The sequence below is a fragment of the Phodopus roborovskii genome, unplaced genomic scaffold, assembly GCF_943737965.1.
Source record: "Phodopus roborovskii unplaced genomic scaffold, PHOROB, whole genome shotgun sequence".
Classification (NCBI taxonomy): domain Eukaryota; kingdom Metazoa; phylum Chordata; class Mammalia; order Rodentia; family Cricetidae; genus Phodopus; species Phodopus roborovskii.
This window is the reverse complement of record NW_026125537.1, coordinates 1,422,824-1,450,080: the sequence shown is the minus strand read 5'-3', so window position 1 is coordinate 1,450,080 and position 27,257 is coordinate 1,422,824. Positions and strand designations below refer to the sequence as shown.

Here is a 27,257-nt window from a genome sequence, read left to right as displayed (position 1 = left end):
TCAACCTCTGGTCTGCACAGGTATGGTTGCATACACCTGCATGTATACATACACACACACACACACACACACACACACACACACACACACTGCAGTTAAATAAAGATGAGGATAAACAAATAGGCCAAATAGATGTTTATTCAGGGAGAAATAACTTACAACCGAGACAGATTAACACCAGCAGGCTCCACCGGATGCTCTCCTCTCCATGACCCACCAGCAAGAGAGTGTTCCCCGGCTCCTCCTCAGACCTCCTTCCACAGGTCACTTCTGCCCCTGGCTCCACCCACCAATGGGTGTGGTCAGTGCCACAGAAGGAGACAAAGTGAATATCCCACTACAATTCCCCTTTTAGTCTAAAGAAAAGATTTAGGCTTGATACAAAACTATATACAAAACAGTGAATAATAAGTGTGCTCTAAGAAAAGGAAAATCGAGAATAAAATGACCTACATATCTAGTCCTAGGGTGAAGGCATAACGGAGTTTACAATAGAGTTGTCCTAAGCTGGAAAACATAAGTCTAGTACCTAATATATCTAACTAGGAAGAGAGAATAATAGTTGTGATAGTTTAATCTTCAACCTCATCAAGACCTGAGAAGGAAAATAATGATACTAGGGTAGACAGAAAGTGCAGATGGGCAACTTCCAAAAGGTGCAGCGAGGACAGAAATAGCAAGCTACCTGGACAGTCACCCAAGGTCTGACAGCAACGTTGGTACACCCAGTTTTGACTAAGGCCAAGAGTACTTGACAGACCACAACAACAGCAGGGAAGTAGAAAGGCTGTCTTACCCTGACTTGAAAAGGTCCAGCAGTCTTCTATATTTGCCTCCTGCAAGCACATAGGCCTGCATGTCCAAATCAGTGGTCGAGATAGGGGCAGTTCTTTGCCCAAGAGGCCATTAACTGAGGAAGAATGAACTCCAGTAGGAGCAACAACAGTGTCCAACATATTTTCGGGAAAGTGCACGGTGCTGTCAGGAGCAACAGTGTCTCATGTCAACAGAGTCTCATGTCAATGGAGTACTAATATTAAAACATTTAAATGCCATGTTCTGCATGTCTATGAAGTGATTGAAGATTAAGCATATATGTCTGACTAATCTCATAGGTAAAGGAAACATGACTGAAGATAATCTGTAATACTCAGGAACTTAGCTAAAAGACTGATTGAAACTTCCCTGAGTAAAGCAGGAACATATACCTAAACAATATAACTATATACATATACATACATATAAATCCCTAAATAGAGGTAGAGTAGAAATGTCAAGACAAGAGGTAGAACTATAAAGGGCAGCATGATAAATATCCCAAATTGTATCAATATACAAAATATCTTGAATACAAGAAAAGTATACATACATAGAATATGGCAAGAATAAATGTGCATAAATTGTATCAATATACGAAATGTCTTGAACATAAGTAAAAGTATACATACATAGAATATGGTAAGAATAATGTGCATAAAACATCATAAGTGGAAAGATTTCACACAATATGACAAAATATAAACTTAATTTTACATAGCTTACCACAAATAAGAATATATAACAATGTAAGCTGTAAAATACTATTATCTCACTCCTACTCAATAATTCACAAGAAGATAGGCTAATCTACCTATATCCCATCTAAACCATACCTTCCCCAACCATACCCTATTCCTGTCTAAAAGATAAACCCGAGTGTAAGCATCACCTTCCATACCCTGAATAACTAAAACCAACCCCAAATTCCAAGGGTAGGGAAAGGGGGCATCGTTATCTTAAGATTACTTCCTGCTGAAATAGGACAATGATTGCTCCATGGGATCCTGTAGGAAGAAAATTTTTAGCAACCAAATTTCTAAACAGAACTGGCCGTGACATATGTAGCTAGTCAATATGTGGCAGAAAATGCTTGACTGTAGTTCTATTTGAAACTCTGGCCAGGGTGTAATAAGAAGGTACACTATTACAGCTAGCTAGTCATGAGTTGTCTTGAGCAAAACAGTCTCAAACCAGTTTTAGGGTGATGTTTGTAGTCCAGATGCATCAGGTTGAGTCAAGTGGAAACGATGACGTGGGGCCCCATCTTCTTTCCGGAGAGTTCAAAGACTGCTGTTAGGAATTATTATTCCTTGTGGAAAACTTAAACATCAATATTAAAGTAAAATTTCCAAGTTTTAAGGTATGCATTAGGGAAAGGAAACAATAAGCATTAAAATGTATGTGAGAGAATTAGGATTTCAGAGCGAAAACTGTGTATAAGAAATGAGTCCCCAGATTTTGTTTTCTTCTGCCTTACACCAATTGGCTTCTTGATTTAAGGCAGAAACCATGAATTTAATCTTAACAACATGCTTGAATTTAGAGAAGGAAAACCAAATCCAACTCCAAAGCCAGAATTGGTTTACATGAATTGGGACTACAGGAATACTGGATGGTAAAGAGAAATAGATTTCTGTATAGAAATAGTTTACTAGAATTAAATATTTTTACAATAAATCAGATTCTCTTCATTAAGTGATTGTTTCTGGAGAGTTATCTTCTCTTCTGTAGGTACCTATATGTTCAGTGTCTTTTGGCTGTTTAAAGATAGGTTTTCTCTGTTTTCCTGTAAGAACAAGAACAGAATACTTCCCCTACCTTTGAGAGGTCTCTGCACATCTCATGGGACCTAATTTATCAGATGACTTGTCATTTCTCTTCATTAAGATGTTTCTCTTGTCAACTCGGATCTTGATTAACTTAGATGGTATTCATAGTTTTTCTTCTCCTGTAGATACAAATGCAAAACCCCTACCACAACGTAACACATATCCTGCTTTCCATTCTGAGGTCGATACATCCTTGAAGTACACTGGCTGATTTAGTTTAGAAGTTTTTTCTATTGTCCAGTGTCTTTCTGCAGCTGTTTTTCCTTTTTCATTGGCATTAAGAAAGTTTAATGTTAATAAAGCATTATGTAATCTGTGTTTGGGTGTCTTGATTCCTCCTGCCTGTTTATGGAGCATTTCTTTTAAAGTACGATTGGATCTCTCAACCACTGCCTGTCCTGTATACCAGTTATGTGTTTATATTATAATACTCAAAAAACTGTTTCAATTTGCTGGAGACATGCTGGAGCATTGTCAGTTTTTATTTGTGCAGGTATGCCCATAATGGCCATTACCTCCATTAGGTGTGTGATAACAGAATCAGCCTTTTCAAAGCTCAGAGCAGTGGCCCACTGAAACCCTGAAAATGTATCTATAGTGTGATGTACATATTTTACTTTTCCAAATTCTGCAACATGAAACACATCCATTTGCCATAGTTCATTTTTATTTATACCTTTAGGGTTACTGCCTGGTGGTAAAGGAGTTTGGTTATAGAATGAGCATTTCCTTACTATTTCCTTGGCTTGTTCCCAAGTGATAGAAAAATCCTTTTTTAAACCTTTGCTTTTCACGTGGTGTTTCTTATGAAACTCTGAGGCTTCTAGCACACTTCCTATCAATAAATGATCAATTCATCATTGCCTTGTGCTAGAGGACCTGGCAGACCCGTATGGGATCTGATATGTGTTATATATATAGGATGAGTCCTCTTTCTGATAGTATCTTGTAACTGTATAAACAATGAAGTTAATTCTGTATTTTCAGGAATAAATTCTGCAGTCTCAATGTGTAAGACGACTCTCTCTGCGTATTGAGAGTCAGTAACTATATTGAGGGGTTCTGTAAAATCCATAAGTACCATGAGAATGGCATACAATTCTGCCTTTTGTACAGAATTGTAAGGGCTTTGAACCACTTTGCTAATTTTTCCTGATTTATATCCTGCCTTACCTGATTTGTTTGCATCAGTGTAGAATGTAGGAACTCCAGTATAAATATATGTTTTTAGTTTTTTATTCTGTTTATGTGGTAGGAATATCCATTCTAATATGATATCTTCTCTCTGCATCAAAATCCCTGAAGGATATTCTCTAGATGGTAATATTCTGGTTATAACAAGAATACAGTCTAGGTTTGGATCCACACAGTCCACATGTGCTTCTAGTATCCTCTTTTCTACCCATTCTAATTCCTTTTCAGCTTCAGCTGATAGTATTCGTGGACTATTCAAGTCCTTGTCTCCTTTTAGGGCCATTTTCAAGTTTTTGAAATCATGCCCTTCTACTCCAATAATGGTTTGCAGTTGAGAAATCTCTCCTAGTAATTTTTGAAGATCATTAAGAGTCTGGTAGCGATCTCTCCTGATCTGTACATTTTGTGGTCTAATTTTCTGTAGACCTATTTTATATCCTAAGTAGTTGATAGACTCTCCTTTTTGTATTTTTTCAGGTGCAATTTGTAATCCCTAGCGAGGTAAAACTTCCTTTACTTTCTCAAACATTTTTTATAATATTTCTCCTGTAGAGTCAGCTAACAATATATCATCCATGTAATGATAGAATATGGATTGTGGAAACTGTTTAAGAATTATTTCTAGGGGGTTTTGTACAAAATAGTGGCACAGGGTGGGGCTATTTAGCATTCCCTGTGGCAAAACCTTCCATTAATATCTCTTCACCGGTTGGGAATCATTGTAATTAGGTACCGTGAAGGCAAATTTCTCTTTGTCTTGTTCTTGTAAAGGTATAGTGAAGAAGCAATCCTTTAAATCAATAACTATAATAGGCCATTCTTTGGGTATCAAGAAGGCAAGGGCATTCCAGGCTGTAGAGAGCCCATTGGCTGGATAACTTTATTGATGGCTCTCAGGTCTGTAAGCAGTCTCCATTTACCAGATTTCTTTTTGATAACAAATACAGGAGAATTCCAAGGGCTGGTTGATTCCTCGATATGTCCAGCATTTAGCTGTTCTTGAACCAGGCTTTCTAAAGCTTCTAACTTCTCAGAGGTCATAGGCCATTGTCCTACCCAGACAGGTTCCTCTGTTAGCCATTTTAAAGGTAGGGATTTTGGTTCCTCTGTTTGTTCAGCACTTGTATTCTGTTTTTGTACAGCCTTGATATTTGGTATCTGTCATGTATAGTACTTTATAATATTTTTTTCCACAATCATGAGGTCGTTTATGGTTCCTGTCTAATACTGGAGGAATGTTAATCTGTGTATTCCATTGCTGTAATAGATCACAACCCCATAAATTTATCACTACATCAGCACATATATGGTCTCAACCTTTCTCTCTGTCCTTCTGGTCCTATACATTCAATCCATCTCGTGCTCTCTTTTACCTGAGACAGGGTTCCAATCCCTATGAATTGAACATTTACCTCATTCAGGGGCCATCTTCGATGCCAAGATTTATTAGATATGATAGTTACGTCAGCCCCTGTGTCAATTATCCCATCAAACAGTCTGTTATTCATCTTAACTATCAATCTAGGCCTTTGACTATTTATAGAGGTTTGCCAAAATATACGTTTTTTTTTTTTTATTTCCTTCTGTCATATTTGATTCAACTTCCATCACTAGTTTGTCATCCAGAGCGGTATGAGTTTTTACAATAGGCACAGAATTTTCTAATTGTCCTGTGGGAGATTGTCTTCCACTGTGACTGGGAATGTTTGGACCACCTGTGATGTGGGAGCCTTCGAGAGGCCCCCCAAGGAGTTTCCCGATGGTAAAGGGTTTCCTTGCTTGTCTCTGGTCAATCTACACTCATTTGTCCAGTGTCTGCCTTTGCCACACCTTCTACATAACCCAGGAGGCTGAGGCCTTCTGCTTGATTCATTCCTGGGAGTGTTATTTCTAGGGAAGCTTTGCCTACAATTTCTTCTTAGATGTCCTGTCTTACCACAGTTATAACATCTGACATGTTGATATCTCTTCAAACCTTTGGAGATGGCTTCTCCTACCCATGCTTCTATGTCACCATAATTAAGACCTCTGTTATCTTGATGTCTTCTCAGACATTTAGCTATGGCTTCTTGTACCCATGCTTCAGTCTTATTGTCATTATACTCTACGTTGGCTGCATATAGGACCCATTCATTCAAGGGTGCTGATCACATTTTTAAAGGCCAAAGCACCTGTTTGCATTGAGGATTCGAATTCTCATAAGCTAAAGATTCTATGAGTATTCGCCTAGAATCTATGTCTGCTACCTTTAATTGTACTGCCCTAGATAATCTTTCTAGAAACACACTAAAGCATTCTCTAGGTTCTTGCCTTATCTTGATATAGGATTCTATCCTCTCTCCTAATTCATGAACCTTATCCCAAGCATTCAAAGCTGCTCTACTGCATAGATACAAGATATGTTCATCATAGGCAGCTTGGGTTTCTGGGTCAGCATAAAGACCCTCACCAAGAATTTTATCTTGGGGAGTTTTATAACCTTTCTTTAAGCCCTGAAGTTGAAGAGCTTTTGCTTCCTCTCTCCATAAAGCCCTCCATTCTAATTGAGAGGAGCTTTCAAGGACAGCTGATATTAATTGATTCCAATCTTTAGGGGTTACCTTGTTATTCCTTGCCCATGATTCTACTAATTGCTTCACACATGGTGAGTGCATACCATAAGAGACTATTGCTTCCTTTATACCTTTTAAATCTTTCATACGTATTGGTTCCCACAGATATGCAATGACACCTTTTGGGTGTTTTTTCGTTGCTGTTTTTTCATTAATAGATACAGGGAAAGCTCCCCTGACCCTAAATGGTGTGGAAAATTTTAAGTCTTTTTCATGCCCTGTTACTTGTAGTTCTTCTTCTGATGTATAATTCGTCTAAAGCCTGAAATCTATTCACCATTGTTTTTTTGAGTGTCTGAACTTCTTGAATCAAATAACTTTCTAGAGACTTCGTTGCATCAGTCAGTTTCTTACTTTCTCCAACTATAAATGATTCCATGTTTTTAATATTCTCATTCTTAGATATTATCTGAGTGGCATATAAACTGCCTTCCAGAAAAAAATGTTCTATCTGCTAGCTTGCCATTATCCTCAGACATGGAAGAGATTCTATCATCTAGTCTTTCTATCTGATGTTCCAGTTTTTTAACTTATTAGTAGCTTCCTCCGACCAGGAAGGAGATTTTTCTGCTAGGGTATTAATGCATTGCATTGTTTCTGTTCTGGTTATTGAGGCATCAGACATGGAACAAATTCTGTTTTCTACTTGGTCATTTTTATGTTCCACGTTTTGTATTCTACCTGTCTGCTCTCCAATGCCTTCTTCAATATTCTGAACCTTTTTTTTCTAAGCATTCTATGTTTTGAATTCTATCATTTTCAATGTTTCGAATCCTTGTTATTAAGTCTCCTATGGTTTGTACAAGTTCCTTATTGTTTGCTGTAATCTCAAACCATCTCTTTAAGAATATCATGTTAATGATGAAACCCATTTCTATTACAAAATAAATGTACATATTGGTCCAATCATAATTTTCTTCTGCTAAAATTCCTTCTATATATGAAGTAAAAGAATTCTTAAAGTCCTACATTGTAAAATTATCTGCCATAGGTATAGAACAATTGATCTTAGATATTATATCAGCTTAAATTGCAAAGGCTGTTACAATTACCTTAGGTGTAATTCTGCTGTCCTGAAACTTTGATGCTTTTAGTTGTAGATCTCAGCTTGTGGTAGTTATGCCTGGAGGTGTACCACCAAATAGTGTCCAGATGTGTACTGCCAAATAGCGTCTGGCAGACGATCCTTCTGATCCCAGTCCCTGTAGAATAGCTCTTAACAAACTATGGCAAGCTAAATTTTGTTAGACAAATGAGTAAAAGGAGTCTTGTGGAATTGCTGGGACCACAGGGCTAACCACGGGAAACGCACAAGCAGGGCAGGCGCCAAGCTGCTCTGCGCGAATGCAAAGTGCGGAACTGGGCAAAAAATGAGAAGCAGTAAGTGCCTTCTCAGGCCCGCTGTGTCCTGCGCTACCGTCTTGCCAGCAAGAACGACGCAGCACACTCAGAATCCTTCTGCAGTAAAGCTTTAATGCCTCTTGAGAGGGAGAGCATAAGCTTACAGAACGAAGACCCCAAACTCCCAAAAACCCATCCCTTATATAGGATGGCAACCGCCACCTTGGACGTGTCACCCCCTGACTGGCTGCAGCTCCTTGGACCATATAACGCCACGGGAGAGGCGGAGCCCAAGGGATGGAAAGTTACCCAGCGCCTGCGCACTAGCTTGTTCACCATTCGGTGCCTGCCGGATGGAGGCGCCATCTTGTAACGGCTCCCTACATCTAACGGCTCCCTACATCTCCCCCTTTTTTATTAATTAATGAAAAGGCTTCAAATTTACAAGCAAATAGGTCATCCATATATTGAGGGATAGAGGCAGAGGTTGTACCTTCCCAATCAAACATTAAGACTGTGTATGAGAGTCGCCATTAGGCTGTTAGCTTGACCCAAAGCGCTCTCGACCTGTCCTCTGCCGTTTTTCTGGGAAAGGGAGACTAGGGCAGGCAACCCTTATGCAGGACAACATGCCTCCCAGAGAAGCCTGCATACAGGGCAACTCTCTGTGCGATGCCTTGCTCGACATCCCTCATGGGCTGCTCAAGCCAGACACTCTACCCTGTGCAATGAGCCTAGGCTCCGGGTGTGCAAGAGCTGTTTGGCCGGCGGCCTATTGCTTAAGCATAGTTAGCCAAATGTCAGTGGAAGCCCCTTGTTCTAAAGCCACAAGTGCCTGGGCGATAACCACCTTGTCTCTCTTAGTTTGAGCCCTGAGCCTACAGACCAGCCAGAGAAGCAACACCAATCTGCAGCAGACGGCTGCACCAAACAATCCCACCCCCACCCATTCCTTAAAATAGGAGACAGCTGAAGCAATCCATGATGACAATCCCTCCGTCAATGACAGATCCAGGCGCGTGGAATTAATCTGAATAATAGCGGCTCTCAATTCACGTAGCGTCTGCTCAAATTCAGAGGTCCAATTCTGCAACATAAACTGAGAAAGGCTTTTAGACAAATTAGTCGCTTTGGTGAAATTCTCATATTGGATGGAGGTGACGCACAGGCCAGGGAGCTTGTGCTCGCAGCCTAGTATCTAGTTATTCCTGTACGAGGTCAATACGTTGGTTCACCAACATCAGGCCTCCCTATATCTGAGTGTTTGCCGAGGCCTGTCTATCCAAGGCTTCAGAGACAGTGGCCGACAGACCATTAATGGTCTGTGCAGTTTGTACCGAGGTGAACAATGCAAGGGCAGAAGCCGTAATGGCTGCAGTAACTGCTGTGGCAGCCACTATACCAACAATAATTGCAGAGATCCCAAAATCTCTTTTTTCTCTAAAAAGCATCATATTGCTAGGTGTATCCACCGGGACGGGCACAAAGCGTGGCATGCGAGTTATTACAGCTAAAGGAAATTTATCAGCATCCCAGCACAAAGTATAGTAACAGCCCCCTAATTTGCAATCTAAATCAAGCTCAGTATTATTAATAGTATTATTGCTCACAATCCAAATAAAAGGAGGCCAGACACACACTGGTGTAGCATCATAATCTGTATGTTTGAAGGAATGATACTTTATATCAGAGGCAGTTCAACTAAATGACCCAGAGTTGTGACCCAACTGGAGGGCTGCTCCCAAGAGACCCTTTCCAGTCAAACTCCAACTGTCCCTTTTCACTTTTGCCCCCTTTAAGCATTGCCATAGATGTAAGATCCGTGCAGCTTCCATTAATGCCACAGAGCAGCCATTGGTCAAAAGGGTTAAGGTTGGATCGCATGGGATCCAAGGATGTGAAATTAGTTCCCATACCCATATTGGGGGAGAAAGAGAACAAGCCCTTCACAAAGCTCCTGAATTTGTTCATCCTTAGGCAGGAAAGCTAAGCCCAGCTCTTTATTGGTGGCAAAGAATCGGGGAAAAACTTGTGCATTATACATCACCGGCATCGGAAGTGGAAACGTTGACATGATTCCCCAACGTGGTTCCCCCTGGACAGCTGAGATCTCGATCATCATCAGTGACATTAGGAGGAGCAGCTCGCTCCCCCCTTTCATATGTCTGGTCTGCTGTATCCTTCTGCTCCAGGACTGTCCTGGTGAGTCTTTCAGGAACCCAGAAGGGATTTTCTTCATTCTGTGGGAAAACACAAACAGCTCCCCTGGATCTTATTAGAATAGGATCCGGGCCTTTCCATTCATTGGTTAACACATCTTTCCATTTCACTAATTCCTTAGGTTGATGTGGGTCTGAGCAATGCCGTTCTGCTGCGGTCTGATCATGCTCATCTGAATTCAAAAAATTTATGGTGAAGAGTACCACTGCTATGGCGACTTGTGGTACGGGGGGGGGGGGGCAAATCCTTTATTATTCCCCCTTTGTTTAATTAAATATGATTTGAGCGTGCGATGTGCGCGCTCAATGATGCCCTGCCCTTGAGGGTTGTATGGCAAGCCTGTAATATGTGTGACTTGCATTTGTGCACAAAATTGTTTAAATTTCTGAGAAGTATAAGCAGGTCCATTGTCAGTTTTTAAGCATTTAGGCTTTCCCCAGGCACTCCATGCCTCAAGACAATGTTGAATTACATGGGAGGTCTTTTCTCCAGTGAGTGGTGTTGCATGGAGAACGCCGGAGCAGGTGTCTATTGACACATGCACGTATTGAAGTTTCCCAAAGAAAGAGACATGAGTGACATCCATCTGCCATACTTGTAATGGCAAAATCCCTCTTGGATTTACACCAGTATGGCGTACAGGGAGAAACTGACAACAATTGTGACATTGAGTAACAATATCACGTGCCTCTTTCCTGGTGAGAGAGAAGTGCCTGCGTAGGGTCTCAGAGGTAACATGAAAGTTGTCATGGAAAGCTTTAGCGGCCTGTAGCGGGGGGGGGGGGGGAACAAAAACTGCCGCAGCCAGTTTTGTGGCTTTATCTGCCAAATCATTGCCTTGGCTCATTGGGCCAGGAAGTCCCGAATGAGCCCTAATATGTGTAATATACATGGGAGCCTGTCTGGTTAGCAAGCAATCTTGTAATTTCTGGAATAAAGATGCCACTCTGCTAGTGAATCTAATGACACCAGCCGTCTCCAATAAGTTTACAGCATTAACCACACAGGAGGAATCAGGAACAATATTAAGAGGACCTGGAAATTTTTCAAAAACATCTAAAACTACTAAACATTCTACTACCAGAGGGGAAGTCTCGGCATATTGCCGGGAGACCACCTGGGAGCCCACAACTTAAGCTCCCAGGCCAGTCTTGGAGCCATCTGTGAATACCACTGGCCCATTTTTTAACGGAATGGGAGAGGTTACCCGGGGAAACACAACAGGGTAAGATGCAGCAAATTGCAACAGAGGGTGTTTAGGGTAATGATTATCAATCTTTCCCAAAAAGGTGGTAACTAATATGGCCCAATCATCAGAGGTAGCAGCCAATGTCTGTACTTGAAAAGAATTGTAGGGAACAATTAAAGCTGCGGGATGTCTGCCAAAATGGCTGACAGCGGCCTTCAAGCCCCTAAGGGCAAGCTGAGCTATCGCTGCAGGGTACCAGTCAATAATCTTCTGAGGAGAGGCATGTGGGTGGATCCATAACAAAGGCCCATTTTGCCATAATACTGCAGTAGGTAATCTTTTTGTTTTAAACACACAAAGGGAGAATGGATGAAGTAAATCAATGCGACTCAACTGTGCTTCTTTAATGGCTTCCTCCACTAAATGGAGGGCCGTCTCCGCTGCGGGTGTCAAAGATCTAGGGGAGGTGATATGGGTGTCCCCTTCCAAAACATCAAATAGAGGCTTTAATTATGTGGAGGGAATCGTTAAAAACGGCTGCAGCCAATTTATGTCTCCCAATAATTTTTGGAAATCATTTAAGGTGTGCAAGTTCTCCCTATAAATCTCTAATTTTTGCGGAAGAATCTTGTCTGGGAGAACCACAGAACCTAGGAAATGTCCGGTATCTGCAATCTGGACCTTTTCCATGGCAATCTGGAGACCCCAAAGTTGTAATGTTTTAAGCAGCAAAGGGTAAGCCTCTTGAAGAATCCTTAAATCCTTATGGCACATGAGCACATCGTCCATATAATGAATCACAATTAAACTTGGATATTGTTCTCTGATAGGTCTAAGAGCCTCCTGTACATATAATTGACATATGGTAGGGCTATTTGCCATGCCTTGAGGTAACACCTTCCATTGGAACCGTCTGTCAGGTTACATATGATTAATGGAGGGGACAGGGAACGAGAAACGCGACCTGTCAGGAGGATACAGGGGAATAGAGAAAAAACAGTCTTTAATATCTAGTATTATCAAATTCCAATTCCTGGGTAAAGCAGAAAGCACGGGAAGGCCTCGCTGCACCGTACCAAGAGGATACATTTGCTCATTAATGGCTCTTAAATCATGGAGCAAACGCCATTTCCCTGATTTCTTTTTAATAACAAAAATTGGAGTATTCCAAGGGGAGTATTCCTAAGGCCAATTGTTCTGCAACAAGATTGGTTACAGCCTCTAGTTTTTCAGAGGTTAATGGCCATTGGGGAACCCATACCGGATCCTCTGTCTTCCATGGTATAGGCCGTGCTGCCCCAATGTCGCCTAGGAAAAACCCAGGCCTTGTCTTCCTTGATTTGGATCTGGGGAAATGGGGTCTATCCGCCCTTGTTCTAGACATCCTAATCCTTTTCCTGACTCATATCCCATTTTCTTCATGATGTTAATAGTTTGTGGTGAATATTCATTAGATAAAATAAGCCCCATACCTTGCATTATGTCTCGTCCCCATAAGTTAACAGGGAGAGGGAGCACATATGGGGCAAACTGTCCTTGATGTCCCTCCATTGATTTCCAGGTGAGTGTAGAAGAGCTAATAGTGGGGTGAGAACGGTAGCCCAATCCCTGTAAAGAATGTGATGATTCTATAACAGGCCAAGATTTTGGCCACCAGTGAGAGGAAATTATACTCTTATTTGCCCCTGTATCCAAAATACCTTCAAATTTCTTGCCATTAACCCATAGAGACAATTTTGGCCGATCATGGAGGTAGGCTGAGTCCTGTCCTGAAGAGCCCATCCGCCTATTCCCCGACTCTTGATAGGGGCTGCCTGGGAGGAGTAGTAATTGAGCTATTCTATCTCCTTGATTGATAGAAAAGACCCCATTTGGACTAGAGCATAACACCTGGATCTCAGGAGAGTGCTGGCTGTCAATGATGCCTGGGTGAACAATTAGACCTCGTAATGTGAGCGACCCTCTACCGAGAAGGAGACCTATACTCCCTTTCCGCAATGGTTCGGGGGTTTGGACAGGGACGGGCTGTATACCCATCTGAGGCATTAATAAGAAGTCGGAGGCGGCACGCAGGTCCATTCTTGTTCCGTCTCCGGGGGGGGGGGGGGCTCGTCCATCACCCTGGCGGATCTGTTCCCGTATTTAATGGGCCCCGGGACCGAGGGCCCATTGCTCCGTTTTTTGGAATCTCGCTTGTTGGTGTTTCCATGGGAGGGAGAATCCTGCCCTTTATATCTCTCACCGAGCGGCACTGGGTGGCCTTATGATAGCCTTTGCCACAACCAGTGCAAAGAGTTGGTGGATCTCTCTCCCTTTTTGACATTTTACAGTCTTTTCTTAGGTGTCCTGCTTTTCCACATCTAAAGCAAGTTCTTTTGTCAGGCCCCTTAAGGGGGCGCTTCTGAGACTGTAGGATGACAGCAGCTAACCCTGCATTAGTGAGGGGTCCTCCAAGTTCTCTACAGATCCTAAGCCAATCTTGTAATCCCTTATTCTTCCTCGGGGCTATAGCTGCACGGCATTCTTGGGTGGCCTGTTCAAAAATTAGCTGTTCAATTAGAGGCATGGCTTGTTCTGAATCACCAAAAATACGACCGGCAGCCTCGGTCATTCTGGCCACGAAGTCAGAAAATGGCTCTTGGGTCCCTTGAATAATTTTAGTGAGCTGTTTATCAATCCCTCCTTTCTTGGAGAGCTCCTTCCAGGCCCTAATGGCCGAACTGGCGATTTGTTGATAGGCGCCCCAATGGTAGTTTGTTTGATCAGCTGCAAAATGACCCTGGCCTGTTAGTAGGTCAAATGTCCATTGTTGCTGTTCAGGAGTCAAGGCCATCACATTAGATCTGGCCTGCTCTTGGGCGGCCTCATGCCAGAGTGCTTTCCATTCCAAGTACCGCCTTCACGACCGTCTGCCAGTAGGCTGGCGTCATAGCTGTCATGGCCAGTCTATCTAGTTGTGCAAGAGTAAAGTTAGTTCTAACTGATTCTGCCAGCTCTTTTATCTGATTATATTCCACGGGTGCATGAACCCGTCCTCCTTCAGCGCCTTCAAAGACAGGGTAAGTGAGGCGCAACTTTCTTTTTACCCTATCTGGGAGAAAAGAGTACGAGTTCGGACGAATCTCATAGGCAGGGGGCACCGAAGGGACAGCCTGAGAGAGGACTGGTTGACGCCGCCGTCCCTGAGATCTTTTGCTGTTTTGTCCGTAACCATCCGGGTGGTATCTTTCTTCCTCATATCTAGCAGCCTCTTCTTCTAATTCGGCCTCTTCCTCAGTATCTAAAACCTCATCTCCTGACTCCTCGGAGTCATCGGAGCTATCTAAATTTAAGGCTTCAAGCTTGAGTACAGGGTATAAGCCAGCTCCTCCCTTTGATGTAACAACAGGGGGAGGATCCCTGTGGTCTGGCAAATACACCCCCTTGTCTTCAGACTTACGGGGGGGGGGGGCTTTTTCCTTCTTAGGGACGGATTTTTTCTTGCGCGCGCCCAACCTCTCACTACACTCGGTTTCTGACATGCTATCCTGAACCTCTTCAAGGGTGCTCCTACCTTCTGCTATGGCGCCCTTACAGGCTTCATCTTCGAGGCAATTCTTAACAAGCTTCCAAATAGCCTTTGTCCCTAGTCTCAGGTCTCCGTCTGCCCATTTGCAGTCAAGATCTTTGCCTAGTTTACAGTAACGGTGATAACAAAACATAATGGCAAGAAAGATCAAGAGGGTCCCTAGTACAATCACAAAAGCCTCAACACTACCTTCCCATGGTGGAGATAATCCCAAACCAAGGTCCAGAAAAGACATATCTCTCCGAGCGTATCTGCCTGCAGTTCTGAATCCTCCTTGTAGTCAAGGGGTCTCCGATGGTGCTGACGATGGCGAGGTCTCAGATTCCCGGGTTTTGGCACCAGTTGTCCCGCGCTACTGTCTTGCCAGCAAGAATGACGCAGCACACTCAGGATCCTTCTGCAGTAAAGCTTTAATGCCTCTTGAGAGGGAGAACATAAGCTTACAGAACGAAGACCCCAAACTCCCAAAAACCCATCCCTTATATAGGATGGCAACCGCCACCTTGGACGTGTCACCCCCTGACTGGCTGCAGCTCCTTGGACCATATGATGCCACGGGAGAGGCGGAGCCCAAGGGATGGAAAGTTACCCAGCGCCTGCGCACTAGCTTGTTCACCATTCGGTGCCTGCCGGATGGAGGCGCCATCTTGTAACGGCTCCCTACATCTAATAGCTCCCTACATCGCTGTGGAGGCAAAGGAGTTGTAGGGCAGAGGCAAATGTCCCAAAGCTGTGATGAGTCCACCTGGTTAGGCAAGGGACCCTGCCCATTGGGGAATGGCGTCTCCTGCCTGCCGCCCGGGTGAAACCCAGGTCCCGTGAAAATCCTGATCCCACTTCTGACACCAGGTATTGCAGTTAAATAAGGATGAGGATAAACAAATAGGCCAAGTAGATGTTTATTCAGGGAGAAATAACTTACAACCTAGACAGATTAACACCAGCAGGCTCCACCGGATGCTCTCCTCTCCACCACCTACCAGCAAGAGTGTTCCCCGGCTCCTCCTCAGACCTCCTTCCACAGGTCACTTCCGCCCCTGGCCCCACCCACCAATGGGTGTGGTCAGTGCCACAGAAGGAGACAAAGTGAATAATATCCCACTACACACACACCCCTCCAAGGGATGAGGAAATAGCTCAGTGGGTAATGCACTTGCTTTTTAAACATGAGGATTTGAGTTCAGTCTCCAGAACCCATGTGAAATGCTAGGCATGGTGGTGCACACTTGTAATCCCAGTGCTTCAAAGACAGAAAGAGGTGGATCCCTGGGGCTTTCTTGGCTAAGTTCCAGGCTAGGTCTCAAACAAATGAAAACCAAAGTGGACAGTGCCAAGGGATGACACCTAAGTTTGTTCTCTGTTTTACACACAGATGAACACATGCACACATGCACACACACACACATACACACACACACACGAACACATGAACAACCAAACACACATGAACACATACATACAAACATACACACACGAACACACACACTATATATATATATATATATAGTGTGTGTATATATATATATATATATATATATATATATATAGTGTGTGTGTTTATGTATCTTATAGTGACACCAAAGAGAAGCTAACTTAGAGTTACATGTAGTAACTGAAACACTCCCTGTGTGTTCAGAATGGAAGATTTAACACAGTCAGGTCAGAAGTATCCATTGATGTGTTATTGGTCACAGTGATGAATGCTGTTCTGGTTCTGGTTTTTCCCAAGGTCTGCATGACTATCTCACCCTAAACTACTCTGGGAAATGGATTGTGTAGAAAGATTTAAGAATTTTATGTGGGGCTGGGTGGTGGTGACACACCCCAGCACTTGGGAGGCAGTGGATCTCTATGAGTCTGAGGCCAGGCTGGTCTACTGAGCAAGTTCCAGGACAGCCTCCAAAGCTACAGAGAAACTCTGTCTCCAAAAAACAGAACATGTGGGAAGGGGCTGGAGAAATGGCTCAGCTATTAAGTGAGCATGGAGTTTTTGCCACCTGCAACTCCAGTTCGAGGAATCTGGCATCCTCTTCTGGTCTCTGTGAACAATGCATGCATGGGGTGCACAGACTCAATTGCAGGCAAAACACTTCATACATTAAAAATATCTGTGTCAAAGCCATTCTTCTATTTGTTCACGTTGTTATTTTAAGACCTCTGTTGGAACTATGTCTTCTATGCTTTATTTGTTTTCATTGTTATTAAGGATTTTTGGGTGTATGTGTATGCATGAATCTATAATAATACATTTTTAAATCTTCCTCTTCCAGAAGAACTAACACTCCAAACCCACAGTTTCTTCATTGGATGTAACATGAAGATGTCTTGGTTGTTATGCAGGATGGATGAGAATAAATATTCCTTAATTAGGAAATTCTAATGTCCTCTCTTCTCCCTCTCCAGGAAGAGAGAACAAAGTTGCTGTTAGGAAAGGACCTCATAGGAGGACTCAGCTCCATGGGGCCACAGAGGTGGGTCTGTGTGTGTGATATATATGTTTAACATGCTTATGTGTGTTTGAGTATGTTCTGTGACCTGATGGAATGTCTATGTGGGTGTCTAGTGAGTCTGTGTAGTATGTAATGTATATGACTTGTGTCTGTATTTGTCTAGGGACCTTTCTGAGTCATGAGGGGGGTGTTCTAATGTGGGCAGATGGATGAGTGACTGATGAGTCTGTGTAGGATTTTGTGTGTGTGTGTGTGTGTGTGTGTGTGTGTGTGTGTGTGTGTGTACAGATTTAGGAATGAGGAAGATAGGACAGGACATCCATGCCCCTAGCCACACTTGTGGCCTAAGCTCCTCCACAAAATATGCATCATATTTCCCAGGTGAGGTAAACAGGGACCTGTGAGCCCTCCCTTGGGTTGCTTCTATTTCTGGCTGAGGCTGTTTCAACTTACCAACCAAGGGCTTGGCATGGACCTGAACTCCACATTGCCCAGTCCCTAGCTGCTGAACCTTCAAGGCCACACCAGCATCCCTGAGCCCTGACAGGATTTCCATTCATAGAAGAGTCTTCCCATGGAGGAATGAAGTACACCATCTCCTTGCCTGCCTCCAGGGAGCCCTGCCAACAGCTTGGTGTCTTCCCTAGTTTCTGGAAAAGTGGAAAGGAATATGCTCTAAGAATACCAGTCCTGAGGAGGGAGGGGGAACTGGGATTGGAATGTAAAAAACAAATTAATTTTATAAACGGGGGGGGGGGGGCTGGGGCTAGAGAGATGGCTCAGTGATTAAGAATACAGACTGCTCTTCCAGAGGACCCAGGTTCAATTGCCAGTTCCCACATGGAAGCTCATAACTATCTATAATTTCAGTTCCAGGGGATCCAATACCCTCACACAGACATGAATGCAGGCAAGACACCAATGCACATAATATATATATATATATATATATATATATATATATATATATATATATATAATCAATCAGTCCTTGGGTGAGGGAGCCCTGGAGGTTTAGAGCTGCCATGTCGTTTAGAGATGCCTGTCTGGCATCCTGCTTCAGTGACTCCTCTCTGCCCATCACACTCCTGGGGCCCCACACTGTTGTGCTAGGATTTGTTGTTTTACTGAGATTGAGACTAAAACCTCACACATGCTAGACAGGCATCCACCCCCAGCTATGGCCTCAGCCTCCTGTTAAAGATTTATTTGTTTGTTTCTGTGGAGGTCAGAGAGCAGCTCCTGGGAGTCAGTTCTGTCCTGCCACCTTTTGGGGGCTGGGCACCCAACACCGATAGTCTGGCTTGGCTGCAAGTGCCTTTACCCACTGAGCCATCTTACTGGCTCTCTTTTCTTCCTTATCAACCCTCGAGCATTCTGTAGGCTTTACCTCCTCTGCAAACATCACCTTGCTGTCTTCTCGATAGAGCTCAGACTCCAGGAGGGCAGATGTCTCTCTTTGTTTCTCCATGTGCCTAAAAGAGTTTACAGCATTTAGAAGGGGGTCAAAAACTGTATGCAAGCACTGGATGTCCACAGGTCTGGAACTCTGCCTTACTGCCCAAAGGCCACCCAGAGCCAGGGAGAGCTTAGGTGAGTGAGGCTGGGAAGTCCTGTCAAGTTTCCACTGCCCCGTGGGAAGACACCCCTGTGGGTGGGAGGAGCAGAGCATGGAAGGATGTGCAGTTTGTGGGGACAGAGCTGCTGGCCAGGGATGCACTTAATTTAGCCCAAGTCTGGCAAGGTCAGAGTAGATTAATGCAAATCAGGTGCAGCCCTTTTCTCAGGAGAAGCCGGGAGCCAATATTTGGCTCAAGTGTATTGCTGGGCTAAGAGGCCTAGGCCAGGCCCAGAGCGGGTGGAGGTAACAAGACCTTGGGACTGAGCAACTTTCTTTTCAGGAGAGGAAAAGAGCTGTAGTCATGTGACTGCTCAAGGAGCCAAAACAGTTGGTGTGTTAAGTTTCCTTCAGCTACAGTGTCACAATCTGCAAGCTCCTTTCATGGACAACCTCATGATGGCCACTGTCACCTGTTGGGGAACACAGGTGAGCATTTTATAGCTGAAGTGAGGGAGCAAGAAAGACCTACAAGAGTGGCTGCTGGCACCCAGGTGGAGGCTGGGGCCCAGGGCCCCACACCGTCATATGACAGATGGGAGTCTCCTTCCCATAGTAGGGTTGACAAGGCCACCAGGGAGCCAGTCAGCCTCTTTGGGCTGACTCCAGGCCCTGCTATTTATTGAGCAGGCCTGTTCCTTGGGACTCAGTTTCCCTGTCTAGACCAGCCTGTCCAGCTGATGGCGTTCAGAGCCTTGAGTATGTCTAGGTTTTGTTCGCCATCAGAGTGTACCATCAGTCAGTAGCTTTGAGAAGCTGGGGTGGGGGTTGTTGCTTTCCTCTTCTTCTGCCTTCCCCTGCCTTCCCCTTTCCTTAGCTTCCATCCTGGGCCTTGGAGGCAGAATAGAAGACAGCCCAGAGGCTCTTCAAGGCTACCACCAGCAGCTGCTTCAGTAAACACCATGGCAGTCACAGCAGCTGCCTGCACAGGTCCCATTAGGGGCCGATGAGTCGAGGTTAGGGGATTCTGTTCAAGGGCTGAACAGCAATATATTCTAGAGTCTCAGATGTCCACTTCAAAGCAGGGCCAAGCCTAATAATGTTCGTCAGTGTGAGTAGAGGGGCAAGGTATGTCCTAGGGCTAGCGAACTGGTTCAGAGGGTAAAATTGCTTGCCACTCAGGCTGATGGCCTGAGTTTGATCCCTGGATCCCATGTGGTGGAAGAAAAGAACACACTCCCACATCCTTTAACCTCTACATACAAGCTGAGTATGTGTGCCCTGCCCCTAGTAAATAAATACATGTAAAAAAGATTTCTTTCAAAGGTGTGGTCAATATGCATAATGGAATATTTTATAGCCCTGAAAAGGGATAAGGTACGGATACATGATGAAACTAAGTGGACTTGGAAACAGCCCCTCAGTAGGAGATGCTGGATACCACAGTCATATGCTGTACATAGAAACTTGTTCATCTGAAGCAGAGGGACGCTAGAGCAGTGCGTAGATGTCATGGTGCTTAGCGGTCATGTTCATATTGTCCCTCTCTCTATGTTCATCTCTCTGTCTGTCTTTCTCTCCTGAAGTGGCTCATGATTCTGCTACACACTGGGCTCAATGTTCAAGTGGGGACTCACACAGAAGCCCACCTACTTCTGTGTGGTTGGTGAGCAGAAAATAACATAGATGCAGAGGTCACCCAGGCAGTGTCCCATCTTAGCTTTGACTAGAGTTTGTCCTGTCTTCCTGTGTAAGTCAAGTTTTTCCTGCTTTGTTATCAAGTCCTCAGTTGTCAAATGGGGAAACACAGTGGTTAAGGATAGGACAAAATAAGGTTTTCCTGTCAAAGGCATTCAGGACACATAGTGAGTGCAAGAGCACTTGATGGTGTGTGTGTAACACACATACACACACACCCCTCTGGTGTGGGAGTGTGATAGGAACAAGGGAAGGACAGTCAGATGCCTGTCCCTTTGGAGACAGACCAGAGGGACACTTTGGGATCTGTGGGCCAGAGAAAGCTTATACACAGGGCTCTGCCTACACCAATAGGTTCCCATCTCAGAGCCAGGCCTTACTCTACCAAGTTGGATAGTAGCTGTCCTGGGAGGCCCAGCCAGCCAAGGGAGCATGGAGTTGGCAGAATACCACAAATCAAAGCTGAGCCCAAGGTTTTTGGCTAAGTGACAAGCATCAGGAGAGGGCCACAGCATGAAAGTCCACAGAACTCCAGTTATCTGAAACTCCAGGTTTCACAACTTGGGTTGAGTGCATTCGTCCCAGACCCCTGCCTGAGCCTGTTCTGCCCTCTCTGATACTCCTTTGGGGGAGGGGAACAGAGGAAAGTGGGGGGTGGGGAGTTAGCAGCTGTTGCTGGGCTGAGGGCCTGGGAAATTTGAGCCCAACCGCAGGCTGCTTCAGGCTGCCTCAGGCAGGAGAAAGCCGACTGCTAAGTGTTAGCCCAGCCTCCCCAGCAGTCCCAGTTAGCTCAGCAGCCTGCTCTGAGCCTTGGACATCTGCAGACTGGAGTCTGCTTCCCTATCTCCCAGATCCATGGGGTGAAGGAGGAGGCAGTGACAGCTGTGTCTTATAGCCTGGGCCTCAGAGATGAGTCCAATAATGGCATTGGCGCTGTCTGGCCTCATTCCAGACATGCCCTCCTTTCCCTCTTCTTATGAGCTTGAAGGAGTTTGGATGGGAGGAAAGGGAGAGGAATGACACTTGTGTAGCCCACCAGACACAAGGGCACCACAAGCACTTTACCTCATTCACACACACACACACACCCCCCAACCCAGAGGGTTTCTCTGTGTTGCTTTGGAGCCTGTCCTGGAACTCGCTCTGTAGAACAGCAGACTGGTCTCGAACTCACAGAGATCTGCCTGCCTCTGCCTCCCAAGAGCTAGGATTAAAGGTGTGTGCCACCACTGCCCAGCCTTTACCTCATTCTTAAAACTCTCTCAAGGCCATCACTATTTGTTGCCTTCACTTAGAAGACAGGATCAGAGAGGTTAAGGAACTTGCCTAGAATAATGCAGTGGGAATGTCGAGAGGTTAAAAGTATCTGTATCTTAAAGCCCTTCAAAAAACCAGAAGGAGGTAGCAGGTTGCCCTGTTTGCTAACTGAGAGCTTCAGGTGAGCCTAGCTGCATTGCTGGGGTGGCACACTGAGAAGACAGGCTTTGCAAAGGTGGCTGGATGATTGGATGGATGATCCTGTCCAGTTTTTTTGCAGTGTGATGGATCTGGGAGAAGAGATCAACTGAGAAGTTAAAAAGTAGCAAGTCAGATGAAAAAAAAAAAGAATAAATAAAGGAAATTTGGGTTAGTGAGATCTTTGAGGAAGATGGATTGTTGCTGGCCTGAAGCAGACTGACATGTACTATGGGACCCAGTTCAGCCAGGCTAGGTTAGGTTTTGCTGCAATAACAAACAACTCCCATTAACTCGGGCAACTCTTTGTTTTCTGTTCCTGCTACTCATCCAGCACAGATTAGTGCTGGGATGGGATGGGTGGGGGTGGAGGGCTGTGCATCTTGCTAGCTCATGGATTCAGGCCAAGTCAAGCTTCATCCAGACGTAGTCGCCCCCAAGCTTCGGCAAAGGTAAAACTGCACCCTGGTTTTTTAAATTTCTATTCATTTTCCTTTGGTCAAAGGAAGCCACACAGCCTGTTGTCTAGCTTTCATTCACAGGAAAGATATCTGATATAACCAGCTTAGAGAACAGTTTTGTTTTGACTTATGGTTGGTTGGCACCATTGTTTTTGGGCTTGGGTTGAGTTCCCACCACAGCAGAAGCATGTTGAAGAAGAACATAGTACCAGTCTCACATCAGCTGGGAGGAAAGACCAGCGTCCTAATATGGCCTTCAGGGTCATGCCCTGTCTTAGGGTTTTATTGCTGTGAGGAGACACCATGACCACAACAACTCTTATAAAGGAAAGCATTTTATTAGGGCTGGCTTACAGTTCAGAAGTTTAGTTCATTGTCATCATGTCAGAAAACATGGTGGTGTGCAGGCAGACATGGGGCTAGAGAAGGAGCCAAGATCATGACATCTGTATCTGCAGGCAGCAGGAAGAGAGAGTGACACTGGGCCTGGCTTGAGCTTCTGAAACTTCATAGCCCATCCCCAGTGACACTCTTCCTCCAAGGCCACACTGCCAAAAATACCACTCCCTATGAGTCTATGAGGTTCATTTTCATTCAGACCACCACATAGCCCATGGGGCTTTCAACTAGGCCTCGCCTATTAAAGATCCCACCATCTCCCAATAGTGCCAAAGGTCATTGTCACTTACCAAAATCACACCCAGGCAAATATCTAACTTGATGGTGAACATAAGTGCACACACCCCACTCTGCCACTGCCCAGGAGCATACTGGAACATCTGATGGACAACAGCAATGACTACCACAAAGTCAAAGGGACAACAGGAAAGGATGTGGGGGAGGGAACATTTCATCATGATCTTCCTAGCAGTATGTCTCAACAGAAGCATGTAAGTCAAGGCGGGGGGGATGGGGGTGCATTGCAGGGAGGTACTAGAATGTTCTCATGGTCACTGCAACAGTTAGACTGAGGGCTTGACAGTCAGAAGGACTTATGCTCAGACCCTGTTTTCTTTCTTTCTTTCTTTTCTTTAATTAAACTTTCTTTTTATTTATTCTTTCACATCATGCATCTTGATCCCATTCATTTCCCGTTCCTTTATATCTGCTTTCTGCTCTTGCAACATCCCTCCCTCCCAAAATAAAATTTTAAAAAATGAAGAGAGAGAGAGAGAGAAAGGAAAATCTCATCGTGGAACCTGTTGTGTGACACAGTCAGACAGGAAACCCTTTTATCCATATATCTTTACTTGCAAGTGTTCATTGCAAAGAGTCATTGGTCTGGTTGGAGGCCTCTGATATCTGCTACACTGTGGATGCTGGGTTCTCGCTGGGGCTCCTCTTGGATATCCTGTTGTTGCCCTGTGTCATGGAGCTCCTGCAGCTTTGGGTCTTCAGGACTAGTCCCTTCACTTCCTCCAGCAAATCACAGATGGGGTGGATGTTGGGGTGGACCAACTTGTAATCCTGGTTCTGGACCTGGGTAGTTGCAGGTGTGGTCAGCCAGCCAGCTCTCCTCCTATCTTTACTACCAGGGTGAGCTCTCAGGTATTGCCCTGGCTAGTTCACCCCTTGCAGAGATGAGTAAGGGCTGGGGCCAGTTCTCCTGCTTTCACACCCTCAGGGTCGGCTCTCTGCCACCTATACTTCAGGGCCAGCTCTATTGTGTTACCTAGGTGAGGTGCAGGGGCCATTCTCCCAAGTGCTGCAGCTAGTGAGGGGTGGGGACAGCCCTCCTGCTCTCATGACCTCAGGACCAGCTCTCCCACCTGCTGCAGGCATGGGGAAGGGGGGGGGTGGAAGAGGCATCTCTTTCCTTCCTACAACACCATATGGCAGATTTCCCATGCTCACCCATACCCATCAACAGGGTCAGATCTACTGTGCTGCCCAGTTGAGGAGCAGGGCCTGCATTCCTGAGTGCTGCCGCTGGTGAGGGGCAGCAGCTTTGTCTGTCTGTTGCAGGGGGTAAGAGGTAGATCTCTGTCCCATCCACATTGACAAATGACATACTTCTGGGCTAGCTCACCCACAACTCTACCAACAGGGTTGACTCTATTGTGCTGTGTAGGCAAGGTGCAGAGCCAACTCTCCCTCTTGGCTCAGGCTTAGAGAGACAGGAGTGGGGGGAGCCTTGTTCTTTCTCAATAGCCAGTGTTTTGTGCAAATTATTTACCAGCTCTTGGCTCTTATCTCTTTCCCATAATGTGGGGGTGAGAAATCCAGTAGATTGCTGTGGAGATGAAATGAGATACTATAAAAATGCCTATACCTTGCCTGATACCTGGCAAGCCCTCTCCAAGCCCATTGTCCTTGTTGTTCCCATTTCTACCCTAGGTCCTGTGACCTGCCCCTCCCAGAATCCTTGGCAGCATCCCTTCCTCAGCCTCTCACATCCCTAAGACATTAGTCAGCAGCTAGGGCAGGGCAGGGCAAGGAGAAATCTGAGTGCTGGCCAAGGACACTAATTTTTCTGTACTACTACCACATGGACTGATGAGGTTGGAATCTTCTCTAAGCAGCCTTTCCTCTCTTACCCATCTTACCCCCATGTGTTCCCCATGCCGGTGTTCCAGACAACTGAAAAACAGCTACCTTGTTTAGCTTATCTTCCATTCTTCCCCAACAGTAATTGATCCAGTTTGCAACCCAGTGTCTTGTGCATTTAAATAGAGACTTTCTGTAAGAGCCTGTCTGTAGCCAGCGGCTGTATTTGTGGCAGATTCTGATGGAAGGTCTCCCCTGCTCACCCTAGCTGCCATGTCACTACTTTTTGCTTGTCACTCCTCAGACTTTTCTGCTTGCAAGTGTGGACAGTGTCCCTGCGTTCTTCACTTTCTATACACATCCCGTCCCTTCCCATAGACTTGAATATGACCATTTGGGAGACATCAAGAGCTGTAGTGTGGTAGATCAAAATGAGGGCCACAGAAGCATAGAGGGACTTAATGAAGTTTTTGGAGGACGCAGTCTGAGGTTTACTTCCTCCCTACAAGCTCAGAGTTTGCCAGTCACTGCAGGTCAATGCATTTGGTCTGCAGTACCAGCTTTGGACAGTAGGGGAGGACCAGCGACCGTCCTGGAGCCACAAGGCTGGGCAGAGGGCAGGTTCAGTTCCGTCTCTTAGGTCCATTTGAGCTGTAGGGAGTGGCAGGCTTCTGGGCTCTAAGCTCAGCTCTTCCCACCTTTTAGGAGGCTCCTGTCCAAAAGGGCAGTTGGAACTGCTGTAGGAACTTTGGCTTCCACTTCTGGTCCTGGTCCTCGTCCTCCTAGGGAATGGCCTCTAGGGCTCTTGCAAATAAATCTGCATATTTAACACCCAGAGCTTATGTGTCTCCTGACAGGATAGCCTGACAACTTCAGAATCAAGGCAGTCCATGGTCTCAACCCTTGGCACAGCTACATCCTCTCTCTCACATGTACGGCAGGTTAAAGGTCAGCCATTTGAGAAAATAGGTGATACCTAGCAATCTCTGGCTCACAGCAGGGTTAAAAGCTGTGCAGTAAAGAAGCCTGCACCTAGCATTTCCCATAATTTGACAAGCAAGGCTATTTCCACATGTTAACTAATACCTCACACCTCAGTTACCAGAGAGACACTAGTGACCACCTTCAGCTCTGACACCAGGGTTCCCGGGTTATCATCCTCCAGTGCTGCCCAGCTACCTCAGGAAGGCATCCCAGATCTCAGCAGTACACCTAACTTGGGTCTTCCTGGGGTTCCAGCTTCAGACAGCCCTCCCCTAAGTGTCACTTTTGGTGACATCTCATTCATCAACCCTGTCTACAGCAGAGCACTGGCTGGCTTGCCACTGCCTTGGGACCATCTCCAGAGTAGCAGAATGAACCGCAGGGGCTCAGAGGGAACCAAAAGCTGCTGCCCCTGAAGTCAGGGGTCTCCTGGACTTCCATTTACCATCAGCCAGTGCAATGGTTCCAATGGTTGGGCTGTGTCCGTTGGAACTTCATGTGTCAGAAACTCAACCTTCAGTCACATGTACCCAGTGTTTGGAGATGGGACAATTAGCAAGTAATTAGGATTATATGAGGTCATGAGGGTGAGGCCTCAGGATGGCATTCAGGTTTATCTCAAGAGAAAGGGAGCTGAAGCCAGTGTGGGAGCTGCCTACCATGATGTACTCTGCCATGTTGGGGCGCATCACAAAGCCCTCTCCAGATTCCAGTGCTGTGCTCTGGTCTCCTGAGCCAAATAGAAGCTTAGGCTATAAAGTAACTGCTTCAGTGTTCCATTATAGTAGAAAAAACATACCAAATCAGCCTACAAACTCATTGTACATCTGTCCTGTATGAAGTGAACAATAAGGCTCCTAACTTTTTATTTTAAAAATTTTTAATAGCTACACTTTTGTCATTATTATTACTATGTGTGTGTATAATATGTGTGATGTATGTGTATGACTGTGTGATGTATGTGGATGAATGTACAATATGTGTGTACAGTGTGTGTATATTAGTGTGTGCTATGTGTGTGAGCGTGAGCATGCTCAACTTCCAGGCATTGATTCTCTCCTTTACTGTGGGATCTAAGGATCCAATTCAGGGTCTGTGTTTGTGTGCAAGCACCTTTAGCCAATGAATCTTATCTGTGGCCCACAGTTGAAAACTTTTGTTTGCTAATCTGCTCTTTAATGTATTATTTCATTTGCACTCTAGTCCTCCCAAAGTGTGGCTCTTGGAGTCTTTGAATGAGGATCATCTATCAATTGTGTCAAATCATTTAAAGACAAAAAGTAATGAGAATTGTTTTTATTTAATTACTAAAATATGTAAAAACAACATAATTTTAGAAAAGAAGGAAAAGCTCTCTAATAAACTCAGCGGTGCAAAGTTTACTATATTGTC

The 27,257-nt window shown here is 44.8% G+C and overlaps 1 protein-coding gene across 1 annotated transcript in view; it reads right to left on the bottom strand.

Moving 5' to 3' along the window:
- Positions 1–18,693, bottom strand: part of LOC127216171 (uncharacterized) — a 29,641-nt gene extending 10,948 nt beyond the window's left edge. Inside the window, 6 exon segments of the mRNA XM_051176764.1 lie at positions 9,843–10,035; positions 13,325–13,350; positions 13,353–14,098; positions 14,100–14,575; positions 15,362–15,457; positions 18,613–18,693. Coding sequence (XP_051032721.1) covers positions 9,843–10,035; positions 13,325–13,350; positions 13,353–14,098; positions 14,100–14,575; positions 15,362–15,457; positions 18,613–18,693 — 1,618 coding nt within the window.
- Positions 18,694–27,257: the final 8,564 nt, after the last annotated feature.